The 26,693-nt window shown below is 40.9% G+C and overlaps 1 protein-coding gene across 3 annotated transcripts in view; it reads right to left on the bottom strand.

Annotated features, from left to right (window-relative positions):
• Window positions 1–2,177: 2,177 nt before the first annotated feature.
• The window catches only part of TMEM200A (transmembrane protein 200A), a 126,098-nt gene continuing 101,582 nt past the window's right edge, over window positions 2,178–26,693 (bottom strand). For all 3 annotated transcript variants that reach the window (XM_075597303.1, XM_075597302.1, XM_075597301.1), the window contains one exon: window positions 2,178–4,405. In XM_075597303.1, the coding sequence (XP_075453418.1) occupies window positions 2,923–4,389 (1,467 nt within the window). In that variant the 5' untranslated portion in view covers window positions 4,390–4,405 and the 3' untranslated portion in view covers window positions 2,178–2,922. The remainder of the gene's footprint in view (window positions 4,406–26,693) is intronic.

Here is a 26,693-nt window from a genome sequence, read left to right as displayed (position 1 = left end):
AGGTAATGTGTGACCCTTTTGAGGGCCCTAGGGCCACATATGTGGTCCCTTAAGTATATCATGTTGCCACCACTGCCTTGGAAGCAAGTTAGATCCTTCCTTATTGGAAGGCAGGTATCTTTATACTCATAATATACTTTGAATGTGACTCAGTATAATCACAACCAAGCAGGAGAGCATTTGTGAGGCAGTACTTTCTATGTTCAAATAAAATATGGTAACCTCTTGGAGCAAAACATGTTAGTTCGTTAAAAGTGTATTAGAAGTGTTTTAATATTAAAATCTATTTCAAATGTGTGGTATTGGATAGGTATCGTTTAAATGTCTAGTCCATCTTTGAAACATATATTACAATTGCAAGTAAGTGAATTAATTCTGTAACACCCCACCTACAATTTTTGATATTTGTTTTACAGCTCATGGTATAAACACCAAGCAGCACTGCCACAAACATTATATATTATACAATACCTACTTTTGTAAGGGTGCTAGTTTTAGGCCGATGACTAACCGAGAAGGAAAACTGAAATAATTAGCAGTTCACAATGTGGCCTTTAAAAGAGTTCTACATAAATATTCCTTCAAAGCAGAAAGCTACTGGATGTTTTAATAATATAATATGCAATAAAGCTATAATATAAAAAAAAGAAAATGTAATTAGATAATGGGGTTGCACCTGTGACATCAATATATTAAGTAAGCAATCATGTTAATAAGATGCTTTCAGTTGTGAATTATCCCTCGAAGCTTGAGGATGGAATAGGAAAAGGAAATTAAGAACATAATAGGGAAATATAAAACTGTCTAGAAACAAGTGTATATTATGCAATGTAAAAGTAGTGGAAGTCGGGTTAAATACCACATGCCCAAATATTTCCTTGCAGCTTACTGTATACTGAGATTCTAGAAGGTGGATTTATATGCTCTATCAGTATAATTCAAATAGTTACATAATTTAAATGTAGTGACAATAGTTCTCAGCAGGGTTTATGATTTTTAATATTGTTATACATTTTTTATTCTGATGAACACAAATATAAATATATGGCTGCAAATTTAAAGTGATAAATGCATATTTATTTTAAAAGCAGTGTTTTTCTTTTAAAGATTTTCGAGAGGTTATGTATAATTAATGTAAAGACATATTTCTGATTTTTTTACATCTGTTTTACTAGTATACAGAGTAACAATAAAATATTTATATAAAGCCTGTTTGAACCTGTAAAATATTCTTACAAAACATTAATTACAACTCAAACACATTTAAAACAGTAGTCCCTAAAAAGTTTTTTCGTAACCTGAATGGGGGTATCCTCCAGAGTTGAACGTTACAATTCTCAGATTCAGATACCTTCAATTCCAAAGAAATGTATCTTTGTATTTGGCGGTGAACAGAAACAAAATTAATATGGATATTGGAGAAATGAAATGGGAAGCTGCAATATGATGCTATGATGACATTGCAGCTTCGTATTGACCCACATGAGTTACACTGACCCTATGACCAATGATTCATCAAAAGGGAAAAAATAAACAGCAAATAGAAAGGTACATTTCTCAGGCACCAGAGTCCCATGAGGAGAAGAATACTGCTGTTCATTTTTTTAGGACCTCCTATTTTCTATATATCAAATGGAAATATTACTGTATGTTCATTTGCATGTCTTAGACAGGTCTGCAACCCGGTCTTTCACCATTATCGCCCAGCACACAGCACTTCCACTGCAGCAAGGGATTCTGGGAAATTACATGCAAATGAGCACACACTGCCACTTTTTGTCTCAAGCTCATATTACACAAGCAACCCTTAAGCCAATGCATGCTGCTTTAAACACAGCTTTTAAGCATAGGCTGGGGTGAAATGCAAAGCCAGTAAACCCACTCACAGACATGTTTCAACCTTGATGGGTATCATCAGTGTGAGGTTGGTTGTGCTGGCTATGCTGGTTTGAGACTAAGAGTAGGTATTCACCACACTTATTAAGGTTATGGTGGGTAAAAATAAGTGACAAAAACCCTCCACAGTAAAGCATATAGCAAGTGGAAATATTACTGTATGTTCATTTGCATGCCTTAGACAGGTCTGCAACCCTGTCTTTCAATAGTGGTGAAAGACAGGGTTGTAGACCTGTCTAAGACATGCAAATGAACATACAGTAATTTTTCCATATGCTATATGCTTTAATGTGGAGGGTTTTTGTCACTTTTTTTACCCACCATAACCTTAATAAGTGTGGTATATATATATTATTAAAAATACAAATTGAGTAGGGTGGATTGCTACATTATACCTGGTTTATTGTCCTTGATCTGATGTATTCATTGTGCATAAATTATGTTGAAGCTGACCAGTGTTAATAATGAATTACCTTTGAAATGACCCCATGTTAGAAGACCAGTTAAACAATCTCTTTGTAAGCTTTCATCTCCCATAACATTCAAAAACAATATTTACTCACAATAATGTTTCAATAGTTAGAATAGTATATTACATACAAATTGACTTTGGCTTTGTTGGCCCGTAATAATTTTCCCTTTTGGAATCTTCAATAATCTACATTACCCATTACACTTCCAGTACCATGTGAAATGCATGAAATGGGATATCCAGTACATACAGTAAAGTAACCCATGCATTTTTATTTTAGTGAAGCATTTGACCATGAAAGTAAGCAGTAGTTTTACGTTGGAACAGTCCATCAGCTTACAGGAATATGTGGAGTTGATATGTTTTCTTTCATAGCTATATGTGACTAGCAAATATATGTCTTTGCACTAGTGATGGCCCTCTGTGGTCACAAATTGTAACCTCGTATATTTTGGTTAATAATTTACATACATGTACTGTACATCTCTCCAACAAGAAAAAGAAGCTCTGGTGTATAAACAATATAGCACATATTAAGTAAATATTATTTTACATTAAAATCTTGTTTCAGATGTGCCCCTTTTAAGATTGTTACTTAAAAATTCATCATGTTCAAAACTCAAGTTGTTATGGGATCTTGATATCATGAGAAGCTTCTCTTTGTTGGTGTAGTCCTTTATCTCTGATTGCACGTGTGGCACAATTAACCTGTCAATTGGGTCTTCTTTATTCTCAAGTTTCATATATCCCTTGCTGTTGCTACGGTCAAGTCTTGGCCAGCTGGGGTGCTTTCTTTGTTCACCCTGGACAGTGAGTGTATTAGGACCTTTGTCTAAGTCTAAAGATTTTGAATGTGAAGACAGAATATGTAACGATGTATTGGACCCAAATTGTTTCCTGGCAGCTCCTGGTGATAACAGTTGTCCACTCTTAGGTATAGCAATGGAAGAGTCCCTTGTTAGTGGTTCCATAATAGAATAACTCCGTAGCAGGGGTGTATTGGTAGGCTTGTAAGGCCTGTTTATTTCTGGTGAAGGAACAACTAATGAATCCATTGATACATTTCTAGATCTGCTATTATTGAGTTCAGAGTCTTCGGTTATGTTGTCTATATCTGGCTCATCAATAACACAGTTGTTCAGCTTTATAACAGGTAGAGTAAAAGCATTAATAGATGATGACACAATAGACTTTGTTTCACATTTTTTGGAGCCACTGTTTCTATCCTCTGCTCTCCTGCTTGTGTGACAATGAAGGCCAAAGACTGAACCGGAACGTTCCATAAGAAGAGGTGGTAAAAGATTAGCAAAGTTCTTGTTTTCATGCAAGTTGCCCTCATCATCTTCAGCAGAACTGCACCTTTTGTAGCTACCACTTAATCTAGAAAATGACGCTATTGTGTTTGCAGCCAGTTTAGAGGCACAAGGATTGTCACCATATCTGATTTCAGATTCTCCATACATGCCTGCAAATGCACCATTTAAATGCTTTTGCTCTTTAATCCTCATACTGTGAATATCTATGACGGTTGAATATATGTCTCTCATATGAATAACTTTAGTCTCCTTGTCACGGTTTTCATGAAGAATAGCATTAGCACAAATAAAAATAAATATACCAATGCCCATGGTAAATGGTCCCAACATTTTCATTTTTTCTGAGTGTAAGTGCTGCTCAAAGAATTTGACCACCATCCCCGCTTCTCGAAAAATGTGTGTTTTATTAACTTGTAGTCTAACCTCTGAGGTTAAAAAAGGTTCCTTTTGGGGCCAGTATCCAAGCACTGCCATGGCTATTCCTGCTACAGATATCACTACTCCCAGGATAAGGAAAAAACCAGATGGGGAGTATAGTCGAATTTTTCCTCTCACAATGACTACATCTGCTCTGGGCCGACGTCTTACTGGCTTCTTTTCTGATGGAGGTGGCGATGTAGGTCGAGACAAAAGATGGTGGGATCTGGCTGAGTCTTGCCTTTTTAAGGCTGCCAGTCCTGTTATTACTCCTCCAGTTGCTATCATAGTTCTTTCTTAGGATCTGAAATAAAATAGTTTAAATAAAAAGTTAAAAACAATTAATACTGTACAACAATTCTTAAACACAAGTAAAATAAAACAAGGCAGGCAGCAATGTATCAATCTGTCTGTGGTTTACAAATCAGCACAGTTGCGTCACAAAATAAAATTCCAATTTTTTAAAAATCAGATCTATTAAAAAATATTTTTTTTAAAGCAGTTTTTCACCAGGATATAGTATGACCTGTGTCATTTGCTATACAGTACTGTTGTAATTATTAAGGTAGTTAAATTATCATGAAAGAAATGGTACACCGTGCCGCTAAACCGTGCAATGTTGGTGTGCCCAAGAGTACGAGGGCTCCCTGTTGGCCGGCACTGTAAATTTGGCCTGGCAGAGGCCACACTGGCTAATACTGCTGTCTCTGGTTGATGCGGGAGCAGGGTTGTCCCTCCACACACACACAATTCCTCTTCCCCTTGCCTGTTTCCCTGCCTGCATAGCTGAGCACTAACAGCAGCTGCTCTCACATAGATTAAATCAGAGCAGTCCTTTCCCACCCCCACCCCAGGCAAATTCTTAGAAAGGGGGAGTGGGTGTGTGACTGTGTTGAATTGTGTGGAATTGTTTGTGTGTGTGTGTGTGATTTTGTGGAATTGTGAGTGATTGTGTGCAATTGTATTTGTGCATGTGTATATGTGTGTAGGGGGAAAATTGAATGTGAGCAGGGTTGTGTGAGGGAGAGAGGAGATAGGATGAAGCAAGAGTAAGAAAGCTCCCCTGCTATTTTATGGTTCAAATGCACTTAGTTTTATATTACTTAATATATACTAAGTAAGACACGCAAACAATATATAATGAACCAGTGCCAATCAGATCATCAACACTGATATTCATATGATAACTCTGTGATACAACTACTGTACGTTTGTCTTATACTGTAAGTTGCAGCAACTAAAGTAGTTGCTTCATTCTCAGCAGAAAAAGGTGACAGTGTGTTTAGGTATGACAAGGCACTTAAATTAAGTATCAGTATTACCAGTGGGCATTCGTGAAAACCTTAGAAAAGGCCAACAACAGCCCTTTCCTCAATTTCATTGTTAAAGCTTATAGTTGCTATTTCATTGTCAACATCATGGTTCCGAACCTGGTCATTCTCATTTCTATGTTTATATCCCCTGAGAATCAAATAATAAGCAGGCACTGCGGTCCTTTCAAAAGTGGGTAGTGTTTTAGTCCAGGATCAACAGTTTAGTCCTAGTTTGGACCTTTGTCAACATACAGTGGTAAAAACAAACATGCAATTTACCTACAAAAATCAGGTCATACATATGACCCTCCCTTATTCTTACTGGCAGCCACAAAGTGTTTGGTGCCAAAAAGGTATGTGTATAGATTTGCTAAGTAACAGGCCCAAAAGATAAAAAAAAATGTCTCCTAGATGTATATATGTAAGTAGTGAACCTTTTGTGACTGTGAGACCTCAGAGAAATAAGGATAAACATGACACTAAAGAGTCCACAATAAAGAATGATAGAATATATTAGTGTGTCAAACGTGTGCAATATTAATGTTGTGATAGTGTCATAATAAAATACAATTACGTGCATAATTCAATTAAAAAAATCACTTACTATTTGTATATCTTGTATATACAGAAAGAATGAAGGAAAAAGGGGGTAATTGCAGGAGCGTTTCATATAGCTCAGATTGTTTAGTTAATTGTCTAATTGAAACAATGCTATGACTCTTTTCACATGCGTTGGGTGGATAGATAGGGTTCGGCAAGTCCATTGTTGATAAGACCTATCCGACATAACACATGGATTCCTACCATCAGCCTTTAGTTTGGAATGCCAAAAGTAGTGGTACTGGGAGCCGCCATAATTCTCAGCTTCTTGGACACTTGGACACTGGCTCTGGGTGACTGTTCAATCAATTAAGCAGCACCAACAAATAGTGCTACATTCTATTTTAAGTTGATACATTTACCATAGGTTATTTTTTTTACTCTAACACTAGAGTGCTACAGTACCAACCTTCTATAAGAGTCTATATCGACACATATTAATAGCTTTGTTTCCATTGGATAACTAACTAAACAATTTGATCTATATGAAACGTTCCAGCATTTCCCCACCTCCGTTTTCCTTGATTTATTATGTATATACAAGATGTACACATAGTAAATTATTTTTTCATAGAATTATGCACATCATTTTATTATCAGCTCAGTTATATTTTATTTGGTCGATCTAGTGGGGTTGGAGCCAAATAAGCCAGCACCAAAAGTGCCGTCCGTGCTGTGCCAGGCAGGCAGTGCTACACCCTTCCGTCACATCTGTCAGAGCTGCTAATTGGCACATGGCAATGCAGGATGCCCAGGCAGTGATTACATAACATTCAGGTTACATTGACACAGTGCTTGGCTTGTCTACATCTCCATTGCCCCAAAGGCGTACGTCTGGTAGGGTTCCCCAAAAACTGTTCCCCTCTGCACAAAACCAGCATGCTAGGGGTTAACACCCGGGATTTCTTGCTGCTATGTGCTTTGTCAACCCCACCCCTTTGCCGTGTTTATGACTGGACAAAGGAATTTCAAAAGCCCAGGTGAATTCATTCAGAACCGCTTATGTCTACATCTATGTCGCCCCAAAGTTGGAAAGCCTTTGATGGCAGCCGAAGGTTACTGGGCTGTGTGTAAGTCTTTTAACACAACACATTACCGGCCTATCCTACCTCTTCTAACACCATGTTAACCATTTCTGTAACTGTTTCATAAGCCCATAATCATCTTTAACTGTCCATAAAATGTCTGCAAATTGAATGTATTACCACTGTTCATTTAATACAACCATGTATTATCACAACTCTGTGCCTAGGACATACTTGAAAATGAGAGGTAAGTTTCAATGTATTACTTCCTGGTAACACATTTTATAAATAAATAAGTAAATATTAGTGGTACATACGTGTGGAATAGAGGCCCCAAAGACATACTCCTTTTATTTTGTTAACATTTTTTTCACCAAAATGATTCAACTGTGAACACTAACTAAGCACTCTTTTGAGTGTAAAATCTGTGTGAATCAAAGCATTGTCCACTTCACGTCTGTCAACATTCTTAGTAGCATTGAGTGACTGAATCAGTTGCCACTGAGTCTGTCAGTGTCACTGCATGGGTGGGTGGAAGGGCCCCTGGACATACACTTTTTTTTAATCTTAGAAGGATGAAAAATGCTTCATCATTTAATGTACTTTTCTTGTTAGCTTTGATGATCATATTGTCAACTACCTCATTGCATAAAAAGTAGTAGTAACAAGTAGTTACTGATGATGATGAGTGAGTGACACTGAGACAAGGAAGCTGCTGCTAATGCAGTCAGTGATTATTATTGGAATGGTGAGCTGAGTCAATTGTACTGTTATCACTTCCACCACCCTCAACTAGGCTATTTTTCCAGTCCACTACACTCACTGACTTGACAGTTAACAAATATCATCATCACTCACTGCCAGTGTCTGCAGTCCTGTCGTTTGTGTCCACACGACACCATCTCATTGCCAGAGATGAAACATGGCATCGTATTTTATTTTAACTAACTAGAGATGGGTGAATTTTTCAACTTAATCCACTTCGAATTTGCCAGTTTCTTTAAGTCATGGATTTTCGCGGATTAGTCTAAAAAAGGCAGATTGGAGTAAAAATTCAACCGATGGATTGCAAAAATCTGAAGTTGGATTTGATTAACTGAAACATAGTTTGAAGCAGGAGGAGCAGAGGTTGTGGATTCTTATTCTGTTGGGTCTAATACCAGTACACCATTCCAGGATCTAGGTGCTGACACAGTTACCTTGGCAAAGTGGAAGAGGGAAGGTACTTAGGACAGGGAATCCTACAAAGCCTTTTCCCTTTCTTAGTTTACTGTAGAAAAAAATCCCAGCAAGGAACACAGCAGGTGAAGGGTTACTAATAGGCCACACATGACCCTTGCCTGGTAGATGTGTCAGAAGGTAAAGAAGCCTGTATTAGGATTTCTCTATTGCAGTTATAAACCTGTATTTGTTTAACCGGTAAGTGTGGTAGCCGTCCAGGGTAGTTAGAGTTAAAGATTTGTTTAGCCAGAGCTCTAAGAAGAACTAGGATTTTTGTTTGCTTCATTGGTTTGTTCATTTTCTGAATCCATCACTGTTTGTTTTAAAATAAATACAAACACTACATCCGAAGTGTCTTTGATTAGTTACCCTAGAAGACTGTTCTAAAGTCCCTCAAACAGGTGGATGTGTCACAGTGCCTTAAGCTTGTCAGTCAACGCTGTATAGTTGTTATTGACAGCGTTTTAGAAAGTGTGGGATGTGACTCATTTAAATGGCTAAGGCTATGCTTAGCCACTAGCATATCTCACAGGTTACCACAACAGTGCTACTTTTTCAGCACAGTCATCTCTCCCAAATTTATTTAGAGAGTGGTTTGAGGGGATATACAGACAAGAGACCAAAACACACACCACACACACACCCCCACACACCACACCCCCACACACCACACACCCCCACACCACACCCCCCCACACCACACCCCCCCACACACTATTAAATTAAACTAGTCCTTGTTTTCTTCAAAAATATGACCAGATTGGAACCAATGACGGATTCTGAGGCATCTGCGTGGATTTTCAGTACCAAATACGCAGACGGATTTTGGTGAACAGATCAGATTTGGTCTAAAAACCTGGGAAAATCTACAAATTGGATTCAGACAGGTTTGTCCATAAATAATGTTGACCATCTAGTGGGGACCCAAATAAGCCAGCACCCAAACTGTGATATTATGCCAGGTAGTTCCACAGCATAACTTCTATGGTTGAATTGACACCTGTAGACGGGCACGCACACACCATTACATAAAATCTAGGTTGGAGGGAGTTGTCACAGTGGTTGGCTTGTTTAACATGTATATGTCCTAAAACTACAGTAGCTACTGTTCCCTAGACCCTATTCTGGGTTCTTCATTGGACACAAAACCTAAAGTTATATTCAAGCGAGCCCAGAATTTAAAGGGGATACGTACTCCCAGCCAACTAAGATCACATAAGCAGAAACCAGAAACTTTAAGAACTAATTTTGAAATTTGGGGCAATTACAGATGTAACAGGTGTAAGACCTGCAAACATATGCTAGCTGAAAAGGAGGCCACCTCTTTTGTGACTAAAAAAAAGTTATAAAATAAGCAGCTTTATTAACTGTTTTACAAACATGTGGTCTATCTTATGTGAATGTGGATTCCAATACATTGGGAAAATCAAGAGAAATCTCAAAGTCAGGATATTGGAACACTTTAGAAATATTAAAAATATCCCCAAAATGATTGAGAAAAATCAACCTGTAACACATTTGTTGAGGCACTTTCAGCTTACTCATAATTGTGATGTAAACAAACTAAAATATATGGAAACCATAGCAGCAACAAAAATATTAGGAAATAGGGACCTCCAATTGACAAAAAGGGAGCAATATTGGATTTACACTTTTCAATCAAAATGTCCTGGTGGCCTCAATGAATACAGTGTTTTGCACTTTTCTAAGAGAATAACAGGATAACAACTTCATATAATAATATATATAATAATAATATGTATAGCATGTTCTTGTATAGCGCTGGTAGTTTTACCGAGACATTTTGCAGACATAGTCCCTGCCCTGGGGAGCTTACAATCTATGTTTTTGGTGCTTGAGGCACTGGGAGATAAAGTGACTTGCCCAAGGTCACAAGGAGCCGACACCAGGAATTGAACCAGGTTCCCCTGTAAACTCAGTGTCAGTCAGTGTCAGTGTCACTGAGCCACGCCTTCTCCCTAGGATATATTAGGGTATTCCGTTATGCCTTAGTTAACATACTTTTGGTTGTCATATCTGCATATTATTTGTAAGCATGTGCAATGGTTACCAGTTATGTATATATTTCGAAGTAGATAGAGGGCTCTGTCGCACCACCATGGTATGTATATGGTATGGTATGGTATGTATATGTTTCCACTGCATTAATTTCTAGACTATTCTCCATATCATCATGTAAAGGCACCATTATACCTCTTAATACACACACACACGGCATTAATTTCTACATATGGGTTCTAATGAACTCTAATTGGGTAGCTATTCAATACACCATATTGACTATTTTGCTAAACCCTTAAATAGCCAATTTTATTATTTATATTTTTAATTATGTATTAAACATGTTCAATAGATTATGATTAGAGTATATGAGGATGCATTTATGTCAAACGTTGTTATTGTCTAATTGTTTTGTTGTGTAATTGCAAATCACTGGAGGCATTTTGCCTAATTGGCTGGCACGCAGTATTATTAGTAGTCACATTTACTCACTATTCATCATATAATTTTTTTATATCACTATGGTAACATTGTAAATAAATAGCACCATTTCATGGACCACTATATTTATTATAATTACTATCTCACATATAAACACTATTGTATCACAATATCATTCACATTATATCACTCAATTTTATTTCATTCACTTTCTTTAGCACTCACCAATTAACGATGGACACAAATACATGGTTAATCAAGTCCAATTGTAGCTGGATTCAGCATTTTTTAGCCTCACATTAACAGCTGAGTCATTTGCATGGGTCACAGCTAACGCAACATGATTCAGTCTGATTGACACAGAGTGGCCATTTAAACTCATTGGCAGCCTCACCATGTGACTCCTGATGAAGCACGCAGTGTGAAACGCATAGAGGTTACGAGGTGCTGCTGTTTGAGCTGTCATTGGTGGAGCAGTGGATGACAAGAGGAATTTAATATTGCTGATGGAGTCCACGGGTCCGGACCTGCTACATCTTCTCCAACGGCTACATTTCCGGATCTCCCGGTCCCACTTGCACCCGTTTTTTACCAGTTGTAAGTTCACCATTGTATTATTGTTATGTTTACAAATTGTTATGTGAGTCCTGTCGTGGGACTTTTTAAATATATACCCCATATACTGAATCTCAGTGCATTCTCCATCTCTTTTTCTCTTGTGTCGCACTGTGAGCTCCCCCAGGTGGGTCATTATACAGGACATCGTGGAGTACTCCAGCGGACGGCTGCAAGAGATTTTCAGTCTATTACAGATATATGGGACAGCGCGAGCGCAGCTATCCTTTTACTTTGCTTTTGGTTACTGTTCCATCTTTCAGTAACGCACAGGTGGGAGGAAGTGCTCAAAAATATACTCCTTTTATTAAAAAAAAAGTCTGTTCTCATTAAATTATATTGATTACACTGTGAAAAAAAAATCTTGTTCTGCGTGTTATATGTATTTGGTTGTTCATAATACTTTTGATAAAAAAAAAAAATTATTAAGAAAAAAGTCCACTGGAGTCTGGGCCGGGTGCCTCCCTTCTAGTGGCCTTTATAGACAGGGTGGACAGTAAGGGTAACCCCCATTTTGATTGTTTTACTTTTTACGATGTCCTTCCTTTAGCTCCCTTATTTAGTGCTCTGTATATTCCAGTTACAGACTCAGTGCCCTTGTAAATTATTAATTTCTTTTATTTTTTGTTTGTCTGGTTCTCTTTTTCCTATTTGGTCATTAAAAAAACAATAGGATTCCATTACCAATGATTAAAACTGTGTAAAAGAATCGACTGCTACTGTACAAGCTACTGTACACAGGGCCTCCAACAGATATCATGGGGCCCAGGACAAATGAAAGGAGCAGGCCCCCACCCCCCCAGCCCATAGCACACCTACCACGCACGCAACTTTTACTTAACTGTTTTTTTCTTATTGTAATACGGAAAAATACATTACAATGCAATGTGTTTATTTTAAGATTTTCAACAAAAGACAAAGATACCCAATGCTACATCCAATGTGACAAAATGCCTGGGGGGATTCAGTATGGGCCTGGGGGGGGGGGGGTTAAGTATGGTTGACTGACTGTGTTGACTGACTGCCAGGGTGGGTGGGTGACTGACTGACATTGACTTACTGCCTGGGTGGGTGGGTGACTGACTGGGTGGGTGACTGCCTGGGTGGCTGACTGCCTGGGTGGGTGACTGACTGCCTGGGTGGGTGACTGACTGCCAGGGTGGGTGGGTGACTGACTGACATTGGCTGACTGCATGGGTGGGTGGGTGACTGACTGGTACATTGGTACAACTACCGCTGCTGTTGCAGTTCCACCCCCACTGTCAACTGAGTCTGAGGCAGAAATTTGACCTCCTCATTCTCACAGGAGGGGCACGGGTAAAGCCCCTCCTGCCCTGGCTGCTACCACCACTCATACTAAAAATAATAAGAAAACAAGAAAATAAATATTCTATTTCACAAAATATAAAACTTAAAGAAAAAAATATTTCAGAAAAAACAATCAACTCTATTTCTTGATCTCATTTCCCAATCCCCAGAAGCACACCCCTCCCTTCCGTTCCCTCACCAGAATGGGTGTGCGGGCAGGAAGTCGGACTGGCAGTATTTCTATCTCTTGTTTTGAATTCTTTGCAATCCTCGGAACGGAATAAAGTTGAATCCGTCGACGAATTCAATGTAAAGTCATTCCACTCATTCGGATTTCTTATATCTGTCAATGGATTCTTTGAAATCCATGCTGCCAATATCCAACGGCAGAGTTTTAATAATCCGGTTGGCTTTACAATTAAGTAAATTTCATTTCACAGATTGGATTTGGCTGGGAAAGCCCGGGAAAATTAAAGGATTGATTGAGACAAGTATGCCCATGTCCATTGGGAGGGAAAGCCACAAACAGCATAACATATTGCTATACATTTTTATTCCTCTTAAAGAAAATTTGCTTTATTTTAGTGATAATAAAATAAAGTGTTATTCAAACTGTAATTTATCAGCATGCATGACTGGTGCTGCATATAATACATGTACAGATACTGTATACAGTATGAACACCAAAAAGTTACCACTAGGCACTCCTTATGCAAATATAAATAATTTTCAAATGAATAAAACCGTGTAGCATGCAATTTCTACACTTAAAGTGACTATGGAAATATGTATATTAGAAATGATTTATATAGTGTTTAGTGAAAAGATGACAAATATAAAATACTGATAAATATAAAACCAATGTCCTGCTCTTAACCCAGATAAATCATAGTTGTAGATCTTGTAGCAATTTTTCTTTGGACTGTGGGGAGTGCAGAATGGTACCGGAAATAAAGACAAAAAATATGGTGCAATACTTCTTGGCTAGTTGGGTATATTCGATTGAAATCTTACAGATATCTTACTCCCATGGCCCGAGAAGGTCAGGATGTATTCTCTTGGTAACAATCCCTATGTCTGGAATGCTACCCCATACCAGAGGGGTTTTCATCGAGAGAATACATCTTGAGAATCCATATTGGATATACTGCACCGACACACTTTATTCGAGCAAATACCCAGTATGTACCTGGCAGATACCTGGAATGCGCCGCTCCTCACCTCTGACAAGCCCCGTTGCGTTTGCCTTCCCAGCCTGGGTTCATGCCTGGCTGACGGGCGGCTGATCTGTTAAATGATAATGATTAGGATTTAATAGGCTGCAATGCTTCGCGTGTCTACCAGATGGCATAAATTCATGAATTGTAATGCAGTATATATATATATATATATATACTGTGCAGTATTGCAGCCAGCGGGAATAAAATGCTTCAATCCCTGCCTGGAAAATAACCCAATGCACTCGGGCAGAAAACAGTCACAAACCTCAATACACCCGGGTATACCCGAATTCGTGGGACTAGCCGAGCTCGAATAAAGTGTGTCGCCAGTGTAACACTGGTTTTAAGCCTCTGGGGCCATGTGGTTGGTATATTTGTAAGATTTCAATAGAATATACCTAACTAGCCAAGAAGTATTGCATCACATTTTTGGTCTTCTTCATGCACAGATATAGCAAGACTTACTGTCTCCTTGCCACGACTTTGTGCTTTTCCAGCCATGGCTCCAGAGACAATGATCCACGGTCGCATTGCTTTCAAATCAGACCACCCACAGTGTTAACCCTTTGGCCTTGGGGCAGCTGCGGTCATGTGGCCGTGGCTTGCCCCCGTGCCGGAAATAATTACTCTTTGTATATCTATATGTACATGATAAATTGCATGCAGCCAGAGTCTGGTTTAGAAGCTCCAAGTGGCTTCTCCTGATTTCTCCTTTGGATTTACACAAGAGGTATAAGTCTCTATCAACAATTTGTGTCAAAGCTACAGTAAACTGTAAGCATGCATAGTATATCTGCCAAGTATTAATTTTGACAAAAATAAAAATGTTAATCCCCTGCCATATTGAACAAGCCAACTGTTATACTACATATTATAATCTTTCTAATGTAAATGTTTAGAGCTTCTGCTATAATTACACATTGTACATGGTTTATTAAAGCAACAATCTACTCCACTCACCAAAAAAAATGAAATGTCTAATTTCTTTTTATCATTGTTAATATCTTTTACTGCAGTTTTTTTCGTAATCCAACTTAATTTTTTTATTCTGCAGTGGGGAACTGAAGATATCAGTTGCTGAAAATGAGCATCCCTGGTAGGTTAAAATGGGCACTGCCATTCACACTAATTAAGATAGAGGTTTCCAAAGTAACTGTGGATGCCAGGGAAATAATAAACAGGTAAAAACTCAGCCAAAAATGTACTTTGTAATAAAGGGAAGTTAGAAATAGATAAGATTCAGCACAACATGATCTACTGTATCCAATTATATTATGACTTTAATTTTGTTTTTTGGGAGAATTTCTGATTTAGAATAAAGGAGTGCTCTAACATCTGTACCGCTCTCCTTCCTGTTTTTTTTTTTTTTACATTGATGGGAAGGGCACCTTGGAAATGAACTGCACTCATTTCAGCTCAGGGACCCATTGGTCCTACATGTCAGCACACAGGACATGTTATACACTCTGGATAGGAAGTGGTATTCCCCACAGCATACAATAATATGTCAAAAAGATTAAACATTCTCATAGATAGATCCTTCTGATTTTATCAGCAGTGATTTAAAAAAAAAAAAAATATATATATATATACAATTATTTGTGTGCAAATTTATTAACATGTAAGGTAATTAATAACCGTGGTAACAAACACAACCTCATATGTAAAAGCTTAAAAATAGAAATGGCGCCAGAACAAAAACATATTCAAGTCCGCTCCCTTATCCCAAACAAGTTATAGGAATCCTCAGAGCTTAGGTTAAAAAATGATTCACTCATCCGAGGGTCTGAAGGTACTTGAGTCTGGTAAGTAATGGGTTAATGGCATTAATGGATTCCAATAACTTGTTTGGGATAAGAGATTGTCCAGTCGTTTGCCATATGTTCTAACAACCTTTCCTTCCAAATGTAGACTTGAATCTGTTTTGGTTCTGGGAACATTCCTATTTTTATGCTGCTATATATGAAGTTGTGTTTGTTACAATAGATATTAATTACCCTACATATGACTTTATACAATTGTATATATATTTTCACAACGGGAAAAAAAACCAGATAGCGCTATCTTTGATTCTTTTGAATCTTTTTGACATATTGTGTGCTTGGGAATACCACTTACTATCTATGATACCCAGGGGTGGGTATCATAGATAGGAAGTGACCCTCCTCGTCCCTCCATGCACCAGATATAGTGGTTTTTTAAATCTTTCACAAAGTCTTTTTTGATAAGTGAGTGCTGTTTGGGAATAACCTTTCTTGGGGATGTTATAAACTCTATTTTCAATGACTGATTACAAGTGATCTGCAATAACGTGGCTCGTATTTACCAAATACTCCAGCTGTCACTGTTAGCACTGACTACACTTGTTGCCTCACAATAAGTTTTACCGAGGCCTGGTTTAGAAACATGTTGCCTGTTGCCTGTGCCATTAGAAAATGTGTAAACAGCCACTGTTTTTGTACAAGACACTTCAACATCATGTTTAATCCTCTGACAGTCAAAATCTGCAGCTGAGGATGATACAGTGGCAGTGCATACTGTTCCTGTACTTTATGCATGTTGCTCCAGAATCCCTGTTGTGATAAGTTTAGATTCTACAAGGACCAACAACCAGCATTCTCTGTCTCACAATCATTTTGAAATAAACAACTTGTACCATGAAGTTAACCATATGAGCAAAACATTGAATGCAAATAAGTTACTGTACTATCTATGGGATATATGCAATGTTATTTAAGTAATAATCCCTGAAGAACAGGGAATTACCGGCCAATAATGCCCTGGATGGAAGAGTTGAAGGCCCAAGGCGAAACCGAGGGTGTTTATCCCAGTCAGGGCATTATCGATCAGTAATGCCCAGTTCAGAGGCTAATTGTATGCTTTTTTAAATAAATAATGTAGACACTTTTATATAGTTACATTGATTTTTATAAACATGATATACTACATTATATTTTGTGCTTTTACTGTATTAATTTATTAAAATAAAATTGTAAATACACTACAATCCCTCTCCACACACACACACACACACACACACACACACACACACACACACACACACACACACACACACACACACACACACACACACACACACACACACACACACACACACACACACACACACACACACCAACGCCCTCTCCACACACAGACACACACCAACCCCCTCTCCACACACAGACACACACACAGTAGAGTAGATCTTGAGTACAGTAGATCAAGCAGAAACACATCCAACGGACCAGCACTACAGCACTTCAGTATCCTTTTAATCATACATACTGTATCTTCCACCATTTATTGCGAAGTACAAGGCCTGCACCTATTAACACACCTACATTTCACACAAGTATGCTGGAACCAACAGGGGCCCATCAGTTAGCACCTGGGCCACAAGGACTAAGTGACACTGAGGACAATTGCGTTGCGAGGTACATTACTACCCTCTTTATACGCTTGTCATAAGTATCGTGTGTGGTCCTTCAATTCTGGTATGTGATCACTGTGTTTCTCATATATACAGTATATATTTCAATCTCTCTCTTTCATATATATATATATATATATATATATATATATATATATATATATATATATATATAAAATATATATATATATATTATATATATATATATATATATATATACTGTATATAGTATTGATATATATATATATATTCCAGGCAAAAGGTGACTCATTGTGTGCTCATTTGCATGTCATTTCCCAGAATCCCTTGCTGCAGTGGGAGCAAGGTGATAATGGTCTAAGACATGTGAATGTGCTCACAAGTGATATTCTTTATTGGCTATATATATACTATTCCCAAAGGGTTGTCCTGTTGAACTGTTAACCTCAATAGCTGTGCCACCCGTCAAACTGCTGGATTGGGCGGTTGGGCCAGCGCCTACGCTTTGAGGTGGGGAGGTGTGATGATGAAAGTGTCCACAGGCCCCCAATTAAAGCATTATGCCCAGCTGGGGGGCCCCTGAGTCATAAAAGGTGACTGTGGAGTCTCAGTTCTGTGGGCCACGGCTGACTGCAGTCCTAAAATTTATTTTAACCTGTCTAAAATGTGCCCGTGGGGAATTGTAAGTGTCAGCTCTTCAACCCAATTGTGGTATATAACTGTTGGTATAATAAAGATATATGTTGCTTTACTGTCCCAGGAGTGCCAGCCCGTGGGAATGTGCAGGCGTGAATTTCAGGGGTGACTTTACGGTAAAATGTTGTCAGGGTGTGTTTGGGTAGACTGGGGCCACTGTTGTGGGTTACCCCAAAACATGTACTCAGGAATCCCCCCAGATTCCTGAGGACATGAGTAACACAGATCACTGGACAAAATCCCCCCTAGAACGCAGTTTTCAGCTCACAGCCAAACCCCCCTGCTTCAGCACAACCCAGGGCATTAAAACTGGGCAGGGAACTGGGTTAAATTCCAGGTCCCGGGATATGCCCGAACCCCAGGGTCCAGTTTAGGGGGTCAGGGGGAAAATCATATAATGTGTTAAATGTATGAATTATGGTAACAATGTTTTTGAATAAGGGAAAAGAGAATGGGTTTTAACCATCCCCCACGTTTGATATGTTTGAAGGAATGTCAGAGGAAGTCATTGAGCATGACTATGAACCCCATTTACATAGGATGTGTAGGGGGCTGCTCATCTCAGCTTCAAAGGCCAGGATGTAGAGGTGTCAAACCTTTTGTTAGCAGACATATTTGGGATTCAACAGTGAGTCATAATTTAAGTTCAGGACTTCTAAGGCATCATGTGGAGTTGACTCCGGCATGACTGGGGAGACATTGTAAGATGTTACTTGGGGGGGAGGAGAGGTGAACATTTTGGCCTGACAGATGTCTAGTTATGCGAGTGTCAATTGGGGTAAGATGACATTTTGTTGCACATGCTCAGTCACTGTTCTGAGGCCAGAGAGGCTAGGAGTATCAACCTGGCAGAAGTATGTGAGTGGCCAGGGAGGTAATTCCCACGCAGTGATTCGCTGCAGACTGAAAAGATGGGACATGTGAAAGTTTTTAAAAAGTCATGCAGTCAGAGAGTTAGTTCCATCTAAGAGTTCCATCTAAGATTTCCATCATGTAAAGAAAATTCATCTGAGCTACAGTGTGCAGTGCGCAGTGCAAGGATAGAACAAAATTATTTAATCTGGCAGTATTATACGTAGGGCTGGGAAGTTGTGCCCCTAGCCAAAGGACTCCGTTTGTGTATCAACCCCGCTCTGGGAATTGATACCTGGAACCTGCATTTTAAGAACTTTCGTTCAAGGACTATTTTATTTCGTTTCATTAAGTGTTATTTGTGATAATTTTGTAATTCACGCTGTGTGTATTCTTTATGTGAATACCTGGAACCTGCATTTTAAGAACTTTCGTTCAAGGACTATTTTATTTCGTTTCATTAAGTGTTATTTGTGATAATTTTGTAATTCACGCTGTGTGTGTTCTTTATGTGAATAAACCCAATTAATTTTATTTCATGTTTTTGTTCAATCAAAGGATCCAGGTATAAATGTGTTAAAAAGCTTGGTCTACCGTGACACTGGGCCATTGCAACACCTTGATTCTTTTCTTTTTCAGCCATTCTGTTGTAAATTTGCTGGTGTGCTTGGGATCATTGTCCTGTTGCATGACCCAATTTCAGCCAAGCTTTAGCTGTTGGACAGCTGGCCTCACATTTGACTATAGAATACTTTGGTATACAGAGGATTTCATGGTCGACTCAATGACTGCAAGGTTCCCAGGTCCTGTGGGTTCAAAACAAGCCCAAATCATCACCCCTCCACCACCGGTCTTGACAGTTGGTATGAGGTGTTTGTGCTGCTATGCTGTGTTTGTTTTTGCCAAACGTGGCGTGGTGCATTATGGCCAAACATCTCCACTTTGGTCTCGTCTGTCCAAAAGACATTGTTCCAGAAGTCTTGTGGTTTGTTCGGATGCAACTTTGCAAACCTAAGCCGTGCTGCCATGTTCTTTTTAGAGAGAAGAGGCTTTCTCCTGCCAACCCTTCCAAACAAACCATACTTGTTCAGTCTTTTTCTAATTGTACTGTCATGAACTTTAACATTTAACATGCTAACTATGTATCTGAGGCCTGTAGAGTCTGTGTCACGCTGTGCAGCCCGCAGACCAGACCAGTCCCCTGTACTGAGGTGGGATGTAGAGTATATGCACTGACAGCAGAGGGGGCGTGTCCGGGATGTGGCATAGTAGCATAGCCAAGCCTGGATGTAGATAAAGAATGGTCAAGTACTTGCCGAGTCCGAGGATATAGAAAGTTCCGTAGTCAAAATCCATAGCAGAGTCCGAGGGTCTTAGAGGTTAGAGTAGTCTGTAGGAAAGCCGAGTTCAGGAGCCAGAATGGGTATTCAGATGAGCCGGGTCAATAGCTTTAGGAAATAAACACAAAGAGAACACGACACGGGTTCAAGGCAACACAGGAGCTATGCAGAGCAAGGAAGTGAAAGCAAAGCAGGATATTTAAAGTGGCAGTGACCAATCCGGACGAGGGGCATGGCAGGGGCGTGTCGAGGAGCTGCTCTTGAGTGGCTGAGAGACCAGGAAGTAGTACAGTAGAGGCAACGTTTATTCTAACATTTGCCGTAAACTAGCCGGGTTACATTCTGGGTATGTGCTGGGTATGTGCTGGGTATGTTCTGGGCTAGTTTGAGGCACGTTTAAGGTATTTCTGCATTGACTAACGACCCATAGGATTAACACAGCAGGGATCCCTGGCAGTCCAATTCAGTTTGAATGGGACTGCCAGGGACCCCCGCTGTTAATCTGATAGGCCATTAATCAATGCAGAAATGCTGGGGCTAGTTTAAGGAAAGTTTAAGGCATGTATTCAGAATGTACCTGGGTGTTTCCTGGGTTTTTTGGGGAATTGCCACTGGTTTTTGTTAGAATAAGAGTTGCCTCTACGCTGAGAGTGCTGGAGACATGGTGAAGACTCCCACGCCGAGGGGGGCAGAGACAGGCATAATGGGCGCGCTATAAATCCTTGAAGGAAGCGCGCGCTCTGTAACACAAGCGCCAGAATCCAAGATGGTGGCCACGGTGGAGTTCAAGGTATGCGCTGGGCGGCGGCATGGGTTGCGACGAGGGGCAGGGACAGCAGCCGCTGCAGTACTGGTAGTGGTTAAGGAGGGGTCACGCCGCAAGGGACGTGGCCCCCGATTCCTTACAGTAACCCCACCTTCAGGATCGACCTCAGGACGATCCATCCAAGGCTTCTGTTGAAATTTCTTGTCGAAGCGATTGAGTAGAGCTGGAGCATGAATGTCTTCCCTTGATATCCAGGAACGCTCTTCTGGACCATAGCCCTTCCAATGTTCAAGGAACTGTACTTTACCCCTGGATATACGGGAATCCACGATGGACTGCACCTTGAATTCTGAGTGTCCTTGGACCGTAACAGGGTTGGGTATACGGGCTTTTGCAGGGAAGCGATTGCTCTGAACGAAAGGTTTGAGCATGGATACATGGAACGCGTTGGGAATGTTCATGGATGGAGGCAACTGTAAACGGAACGTGACAGGATTGATTTGTTCCTGAATCAAGAAAGGCCCCAAAAACCTAGGCGAAAATTTCGGGGTAGGAGTCTTCAGTCTTATATTCTTTGCTGAAAGCCAGACTCGGTCCCCTGGCTTGTAATTGGGAGCCTGTTGACGATGACGATCTGCTTGAGACTTAAACCTCTGAGCTGCACTAAGGAGTGCGGATTGGATCTTGATCCATGAGTTCTGTAGCGTGGTTACCCGTTCATCGGCTGCTGGCACTCCTGAGGGAGTGTTGGAGATTGGAAGCCGACTTGGATGAAAGCCGTAATTCACGAAAAACTGAGATTCTTACGTAGATTCATTACGGAGAGAATTGGAAGCAAATTCCGCCCATGATCAACCCAATTATCTTGGGTATCAGAAATAAAGCATCGTAGATACTGTTCAAGGCTTTGATTAAGTCTCTCAGTTTGCCGATTAGTTTGGGGATTATAGCCTGAAGAGAAGGATAAGGCCATACCAAGCCTCTTGGAGAAAGCACGCCAAAACCTTGATATGAATTGTGATCCTTGGTCAGAAACTATGGACGTAGGGATCCCGTGGATACGAAACACTTCTTTGGTAAAAATATCTGCCAGGGTGGGAGAGGAGGGAAGACCCTTGAGGGGAACAAAATGGGCCTGTTTCGAAAATCGGTCTACTATGACCAAAATGGTAGTCATACCTCTGGAGGGCAGAAGATCCACAATAAAATCCATTGAAATATGTGACCATGGACGATCAGGTACTTGAAGAGGCATGAGTAACCCAGAAGGCTTTTGATGAAGAGTCTTGTTCTGTGCACAAACTGGACAAGCGCGTGTAAATTCATGAATGAGTTTTGCCATATTAGGCCACCAAAAGGTGCTCTTAATGAGATCCAGAGCTCTCTTGAAGCCGGGATGGCCGGCTGACCGGACGGAGTGACCCCATTCCAAGATCTTCTGACGAAACTTGTGGGCGGCATAAAGAGTTCCTTCCGGTACCTCTAGACCACTCGAAATCTGTGACTGGGCTTCTACGATCTTTTCAAGAATATCAAAAGAGTTGGTGGAGACTATGCATTTCGAAGGTACAATTGTTTCTGGGATTTCTTCGGATTTTTCCTCGGGGGAAAATTGTCTGGACAAGGCATCAGCTTTTATGTTCTTCCTGCCGGGGATGTACGATAGAGTATAATTAAATCTTGAAAAAAAAAAGTGCCCAGAGGGCTTGACGAGATCCTAGACGACGTGCACTTTTGATATAGAGAAGATTCTTATGGTCTGTCAAAATAGCAATTGGTTTGCGGGAGCCTTCCAGGAGGTGTCGCCACTCCTGTAAAGTCATCTTGATGGCCAGGAGTTCTCTATTGCCGACATCATAGTTCTTTTCAGCAGGGGAGAACTTTTTCGAAAAAAATCCACATGGGTGCAATTTATCTTGAGGGAAGAGTCTCTGGGAGAGAATGGCACCCGCACCACAATCAGAGGCGTCCACTTCTAACGTAAACGGAAGATTAGTATTAGGATGACGAAGGATGGGTGCCGAAACAAAAGCTTGCTTCAAGGTTTCAAAGGCGGAGACGGCCTCCGGAGGCCACACAGATGGGTCGACTCCCTTCTTAGTAAGCGCAGTGATGGGAGCCACAGTGGTAGAAAAATTCCGGATGAATTTCCTATAGTAATTGGAAAAGCCCAAAAAACGCTGAATGGCCTTATGAGAATTGGCAGGGGCCAATCCAAAACAGCCTTAAGTTTTTCTGGGTCCATCGAAAATCCTTTATCCAAAATGATATAGCCTAAGAAAGCGGTAGAAGATTGATGAAAAAGTAATTTCTCGAGCTTTGCCTAGAGATTATTGACACAGAGACGAGAGAGGACAAGTCTAGTATGCTGGACATGATCTTGAAGATTCCCAGAAAAAAATAGAATATCGTCAAGGTAAATAATTACGAAGGAATTGAGGACATCGCGGAAAACATCATTCATAAAATCCTGAAAGACAGCAGGAGCATTGCATAAACCAAATGGCACCATAAGATACTCGTAGTGTCCGCTTCTTGTATTGAAGGCGGTTTTCCATTCATCGCCTTCTCGAATACGTATGTGGTTGTAGGCTCCTCTGAGGTCTAGCTTTGAAAAAAATTTGGCCCCTTGAAGCCTATCAAAAAGTTCTGAAATCAGAGGCAGGGGATACCGGTTTTTGACGGTAATGAGATTGAGGCCCCGGTAGTCAATGCATGGTCTCAGGGATCCATCCTTTTTCTTCACAAAAAAGAAACCGGCACCGGCAGGAGACGAAGAGTTGCGAATTAATCCATTCTCAAGATTCTCTTTGATGTAGGTTGCCATGGCTTCAGTCTCTGGGAGAGACGAGGGGTAGGACTTAGACTTTGGCAGGACGGCACCAGGGACCAGATCAATGGGACAATCATAGGGTCTATGAGGAGGCAGGACCTCTTACTGAGACTTACTGAAAACATCGATGAAATCAGCATATACTTCGGGAAGAGTGGAGTTGCTATCAGAAGGCGTTTCCATTCCCGCGATAACTGTGGCAAGAGTTATGACCGGCGAGGATGAGGCATCTGACTCTGGCTCCCATTGAATCGGTTTGCAGTCCCTCCAATCTATGCGTGGCTTGTGATGCTGTACCCACGGTAACCCTAGGATAACTGAAAAATTAGGAGATTGTTTTACGTCAAAGGAGATAATCTCGGTGTGAGAACCGGCAGATAAAGTGAGAGGAAGAGTCTCCAACGTGATGAAAGCAGGTTGCAAAGGACGTCCATCAATAGCCTCGAGTCCAATTGGTGCTTTCTTGGAGATAAGAGAAATCTTGTTACGGGTGGCGAACTCTTGGTCCACAGAATTACCACCAGAGCCTGAATCGAGAAAAGCAGCAGTAGTTACACGAAAATTCGGGCCTTCAAGCGAAACTGGGAGGATAATCCTCTTAGGGAGTTCCTCTTTAGAGAGGGAGCGAGAAGAAATTGATCCGAGGGTAAGTCCCTCTTGCGTGGCTGGTCCCGTTTGTTCCTTGGGCCTCAAAGGACAAAAACGTACCACATGATCTGGTAATCTACAATAATAGCATAGGCCCTCATTCTGGCGGCGAACCCTCTCGGCCATCCTGTCAGAAGTACGGATCCGTTGACTGCCAATCTGCATGGGTTCTATAGCATCAGGAAGAGGCCGAAAAGCCGGAGGAGGCCTAGGATAAGGAGAGTCAGTAGGCACGAACCTGGGACGTTGGCGTTCGTGACGTCGCTCCTGGAGGCGCAAATCCACGCGTATGCACTGTGCGATCAAATCCTCCAATGCTTGGGGTCAGGGCTGGACTGCAAGTTCATCCTTTACAGATTCAGACAAACCTTGCCAAAATACAGCAATAAGTGCCTCTTCGTTCCAACGACTCTGCTGTGACGGTCCAGAATTCCAGTGCATATTTGGCTACGGACCTACGACCCTGAGACAAATTAACTAAAGAAGAGGCAGCAGTATTTTTGCAAACAGGAATATCAAATACCTGCTGGAATTCTTGGTGGAAAAGCTGGTAATTCGACGTGGTCTCCGGACGCAGCTCCCAGATGGGAGAAGCCCAGGCCAAGGCATCCCCTGTTAAGAGAGAGTAAACATAGGCTACCTTGGCGCGTCCATTAGGAAAGAGGCTTGGAGATATTTCAAACTGAATTTAACACTGGTTCAAAAACCCTCGACAGGCCAGAGGGTCACCCGCATATGCTTTAGGCGTAGGGATTCTTAAAGGTGCGGCTGCTGCTGGTGGCGGAGTGGACTGGAGTGAGAGAGTAGATAGTTGTTGAATCAAATTGGTAATCTGCGTTCCAAAAGTTTGGATGCATTGTGCAAGGGACGTAATTAGCTCCCTCACCTCAGCCAGGTCTACATTTGGGCTCTGCATAATGTCACGCTGTGCAGCCCGCAGACCAGACCAGTCCCCTGTACTGAGGTGGAATGTAGAGTATACGCACCGACAGCAGAGGGGGCGTGTCTGGGATGTGGCGTAGTAGCATAGCCAAGCCTGGATGTAGATAAAGAATGGTCAAGTACTTGCCGAGTCCGAGGATATAGCAAGTTCCGTAGTCAAAATCCGTAGCAGAGTCCGAGAGTCTTAGAGGTTAGAGTAGTCTGTAGGAAAGCCGAGTTCAAGAGCCAGAGGGGGTATTCAGATGAGCCGCGTCAATAGCTGTAGTAAATAAACACAAAGAGAGCACGACACAAGTTCCAGGCAACACAGGTAGCAAGGAGCTATGCAGAGCAAGGAAGTGAAAGCAAAGCAGGATATTTAAAGTGGCAGTGACCAATCCGGACTACGGGCATGGCGGGGGCGTGTCGAGGAGCTGCTTGTGAGTGGCTGAGAGACCAGGAAGTAGTAGAGCACAGCTGAGAGTGCTGGAGACATGGTGAAGACTCCCACGCCGAGCGGGGGGCGGAGACAGGCATAATGGGCGTGCTATAAATCCTTGAAGGAAGCACACGCTCTGTAACACAAGCGCCAGAATCCAAGATGGTGGCCGCGGCGGAGTTCAAGGTATGAGCTGGGCGGCAGCATGGGTAGCGACGGGAGGCAGGCACAGCAGCCGCTGCAGTACTGGTAGTGGGTAAGGAGGGGTCACGCCGCAAGTGTCGTGGCCCCCGATTCCATACAGTCTGAGATGTAACTCGGGTTTTTTGCAATTTATCTGAGCATTGCACGGTCTGACCTTGGGGTGAATTTGCTGGGACGTCCACTCCTGGGAAGATTGGCAATTGTCTTGAATGTTTTCCACTTTTGAATAATCTTTCTCACTGTAGAATGATGGACTTTAAATTGTTTCGAAATGGCCTTATAACCCTTCCCAGATTGATGGGCAGCAACAATTGCTTCTCTAAGATCATTGCTGATGTCTTTCCTCCTTCGCATTGTGTTAACACACACCTGAATGCTCCAGACCAGCAAACTGCTAAAACTTCAGGTTTTATAGAGGTGGTCACACTTGCTGATGATCAATTAATTAAGGGTATTTGATAAGCAGCAACTGTGTGCTACTTAGCATCTTAATTCCTTTGGAAGCAGTAAGGGTGTACTTAGTTTTTCACACAAAGCTTCTCCATTTTGGCTTTATTTTTGTTAAATAAACCATGACACAGTGTCATATGTCATGTGTAGTTGTTCATCTGAGGTTGTATTTACCTAATTTTAAGACCTGCTAAGGAACAGATGATTGTTATTATGTCCTGATGTGTAAAACCATAGAATTCAAAGAGGATGTACTTTCTTTTTCA

This window comes from Ascaphus truei, chromosome 4 (assembly GCF_040206685.1).
Source record: "Ascaphus truei isolate aAscTru1 chromosome 4, aAscTru1.hap1, whole genome shotgun sequence".
Taxonomy (NCBI): domain Eukaryota; kingdom Metazoa; phylum Chordata; class Amphibia; order Anura; family Ascaphidae; genus Ascaphus; species Ascaphus truei.
This window is presented reverse-complemented; position numbering and strand designations above follow the sequence as displayed.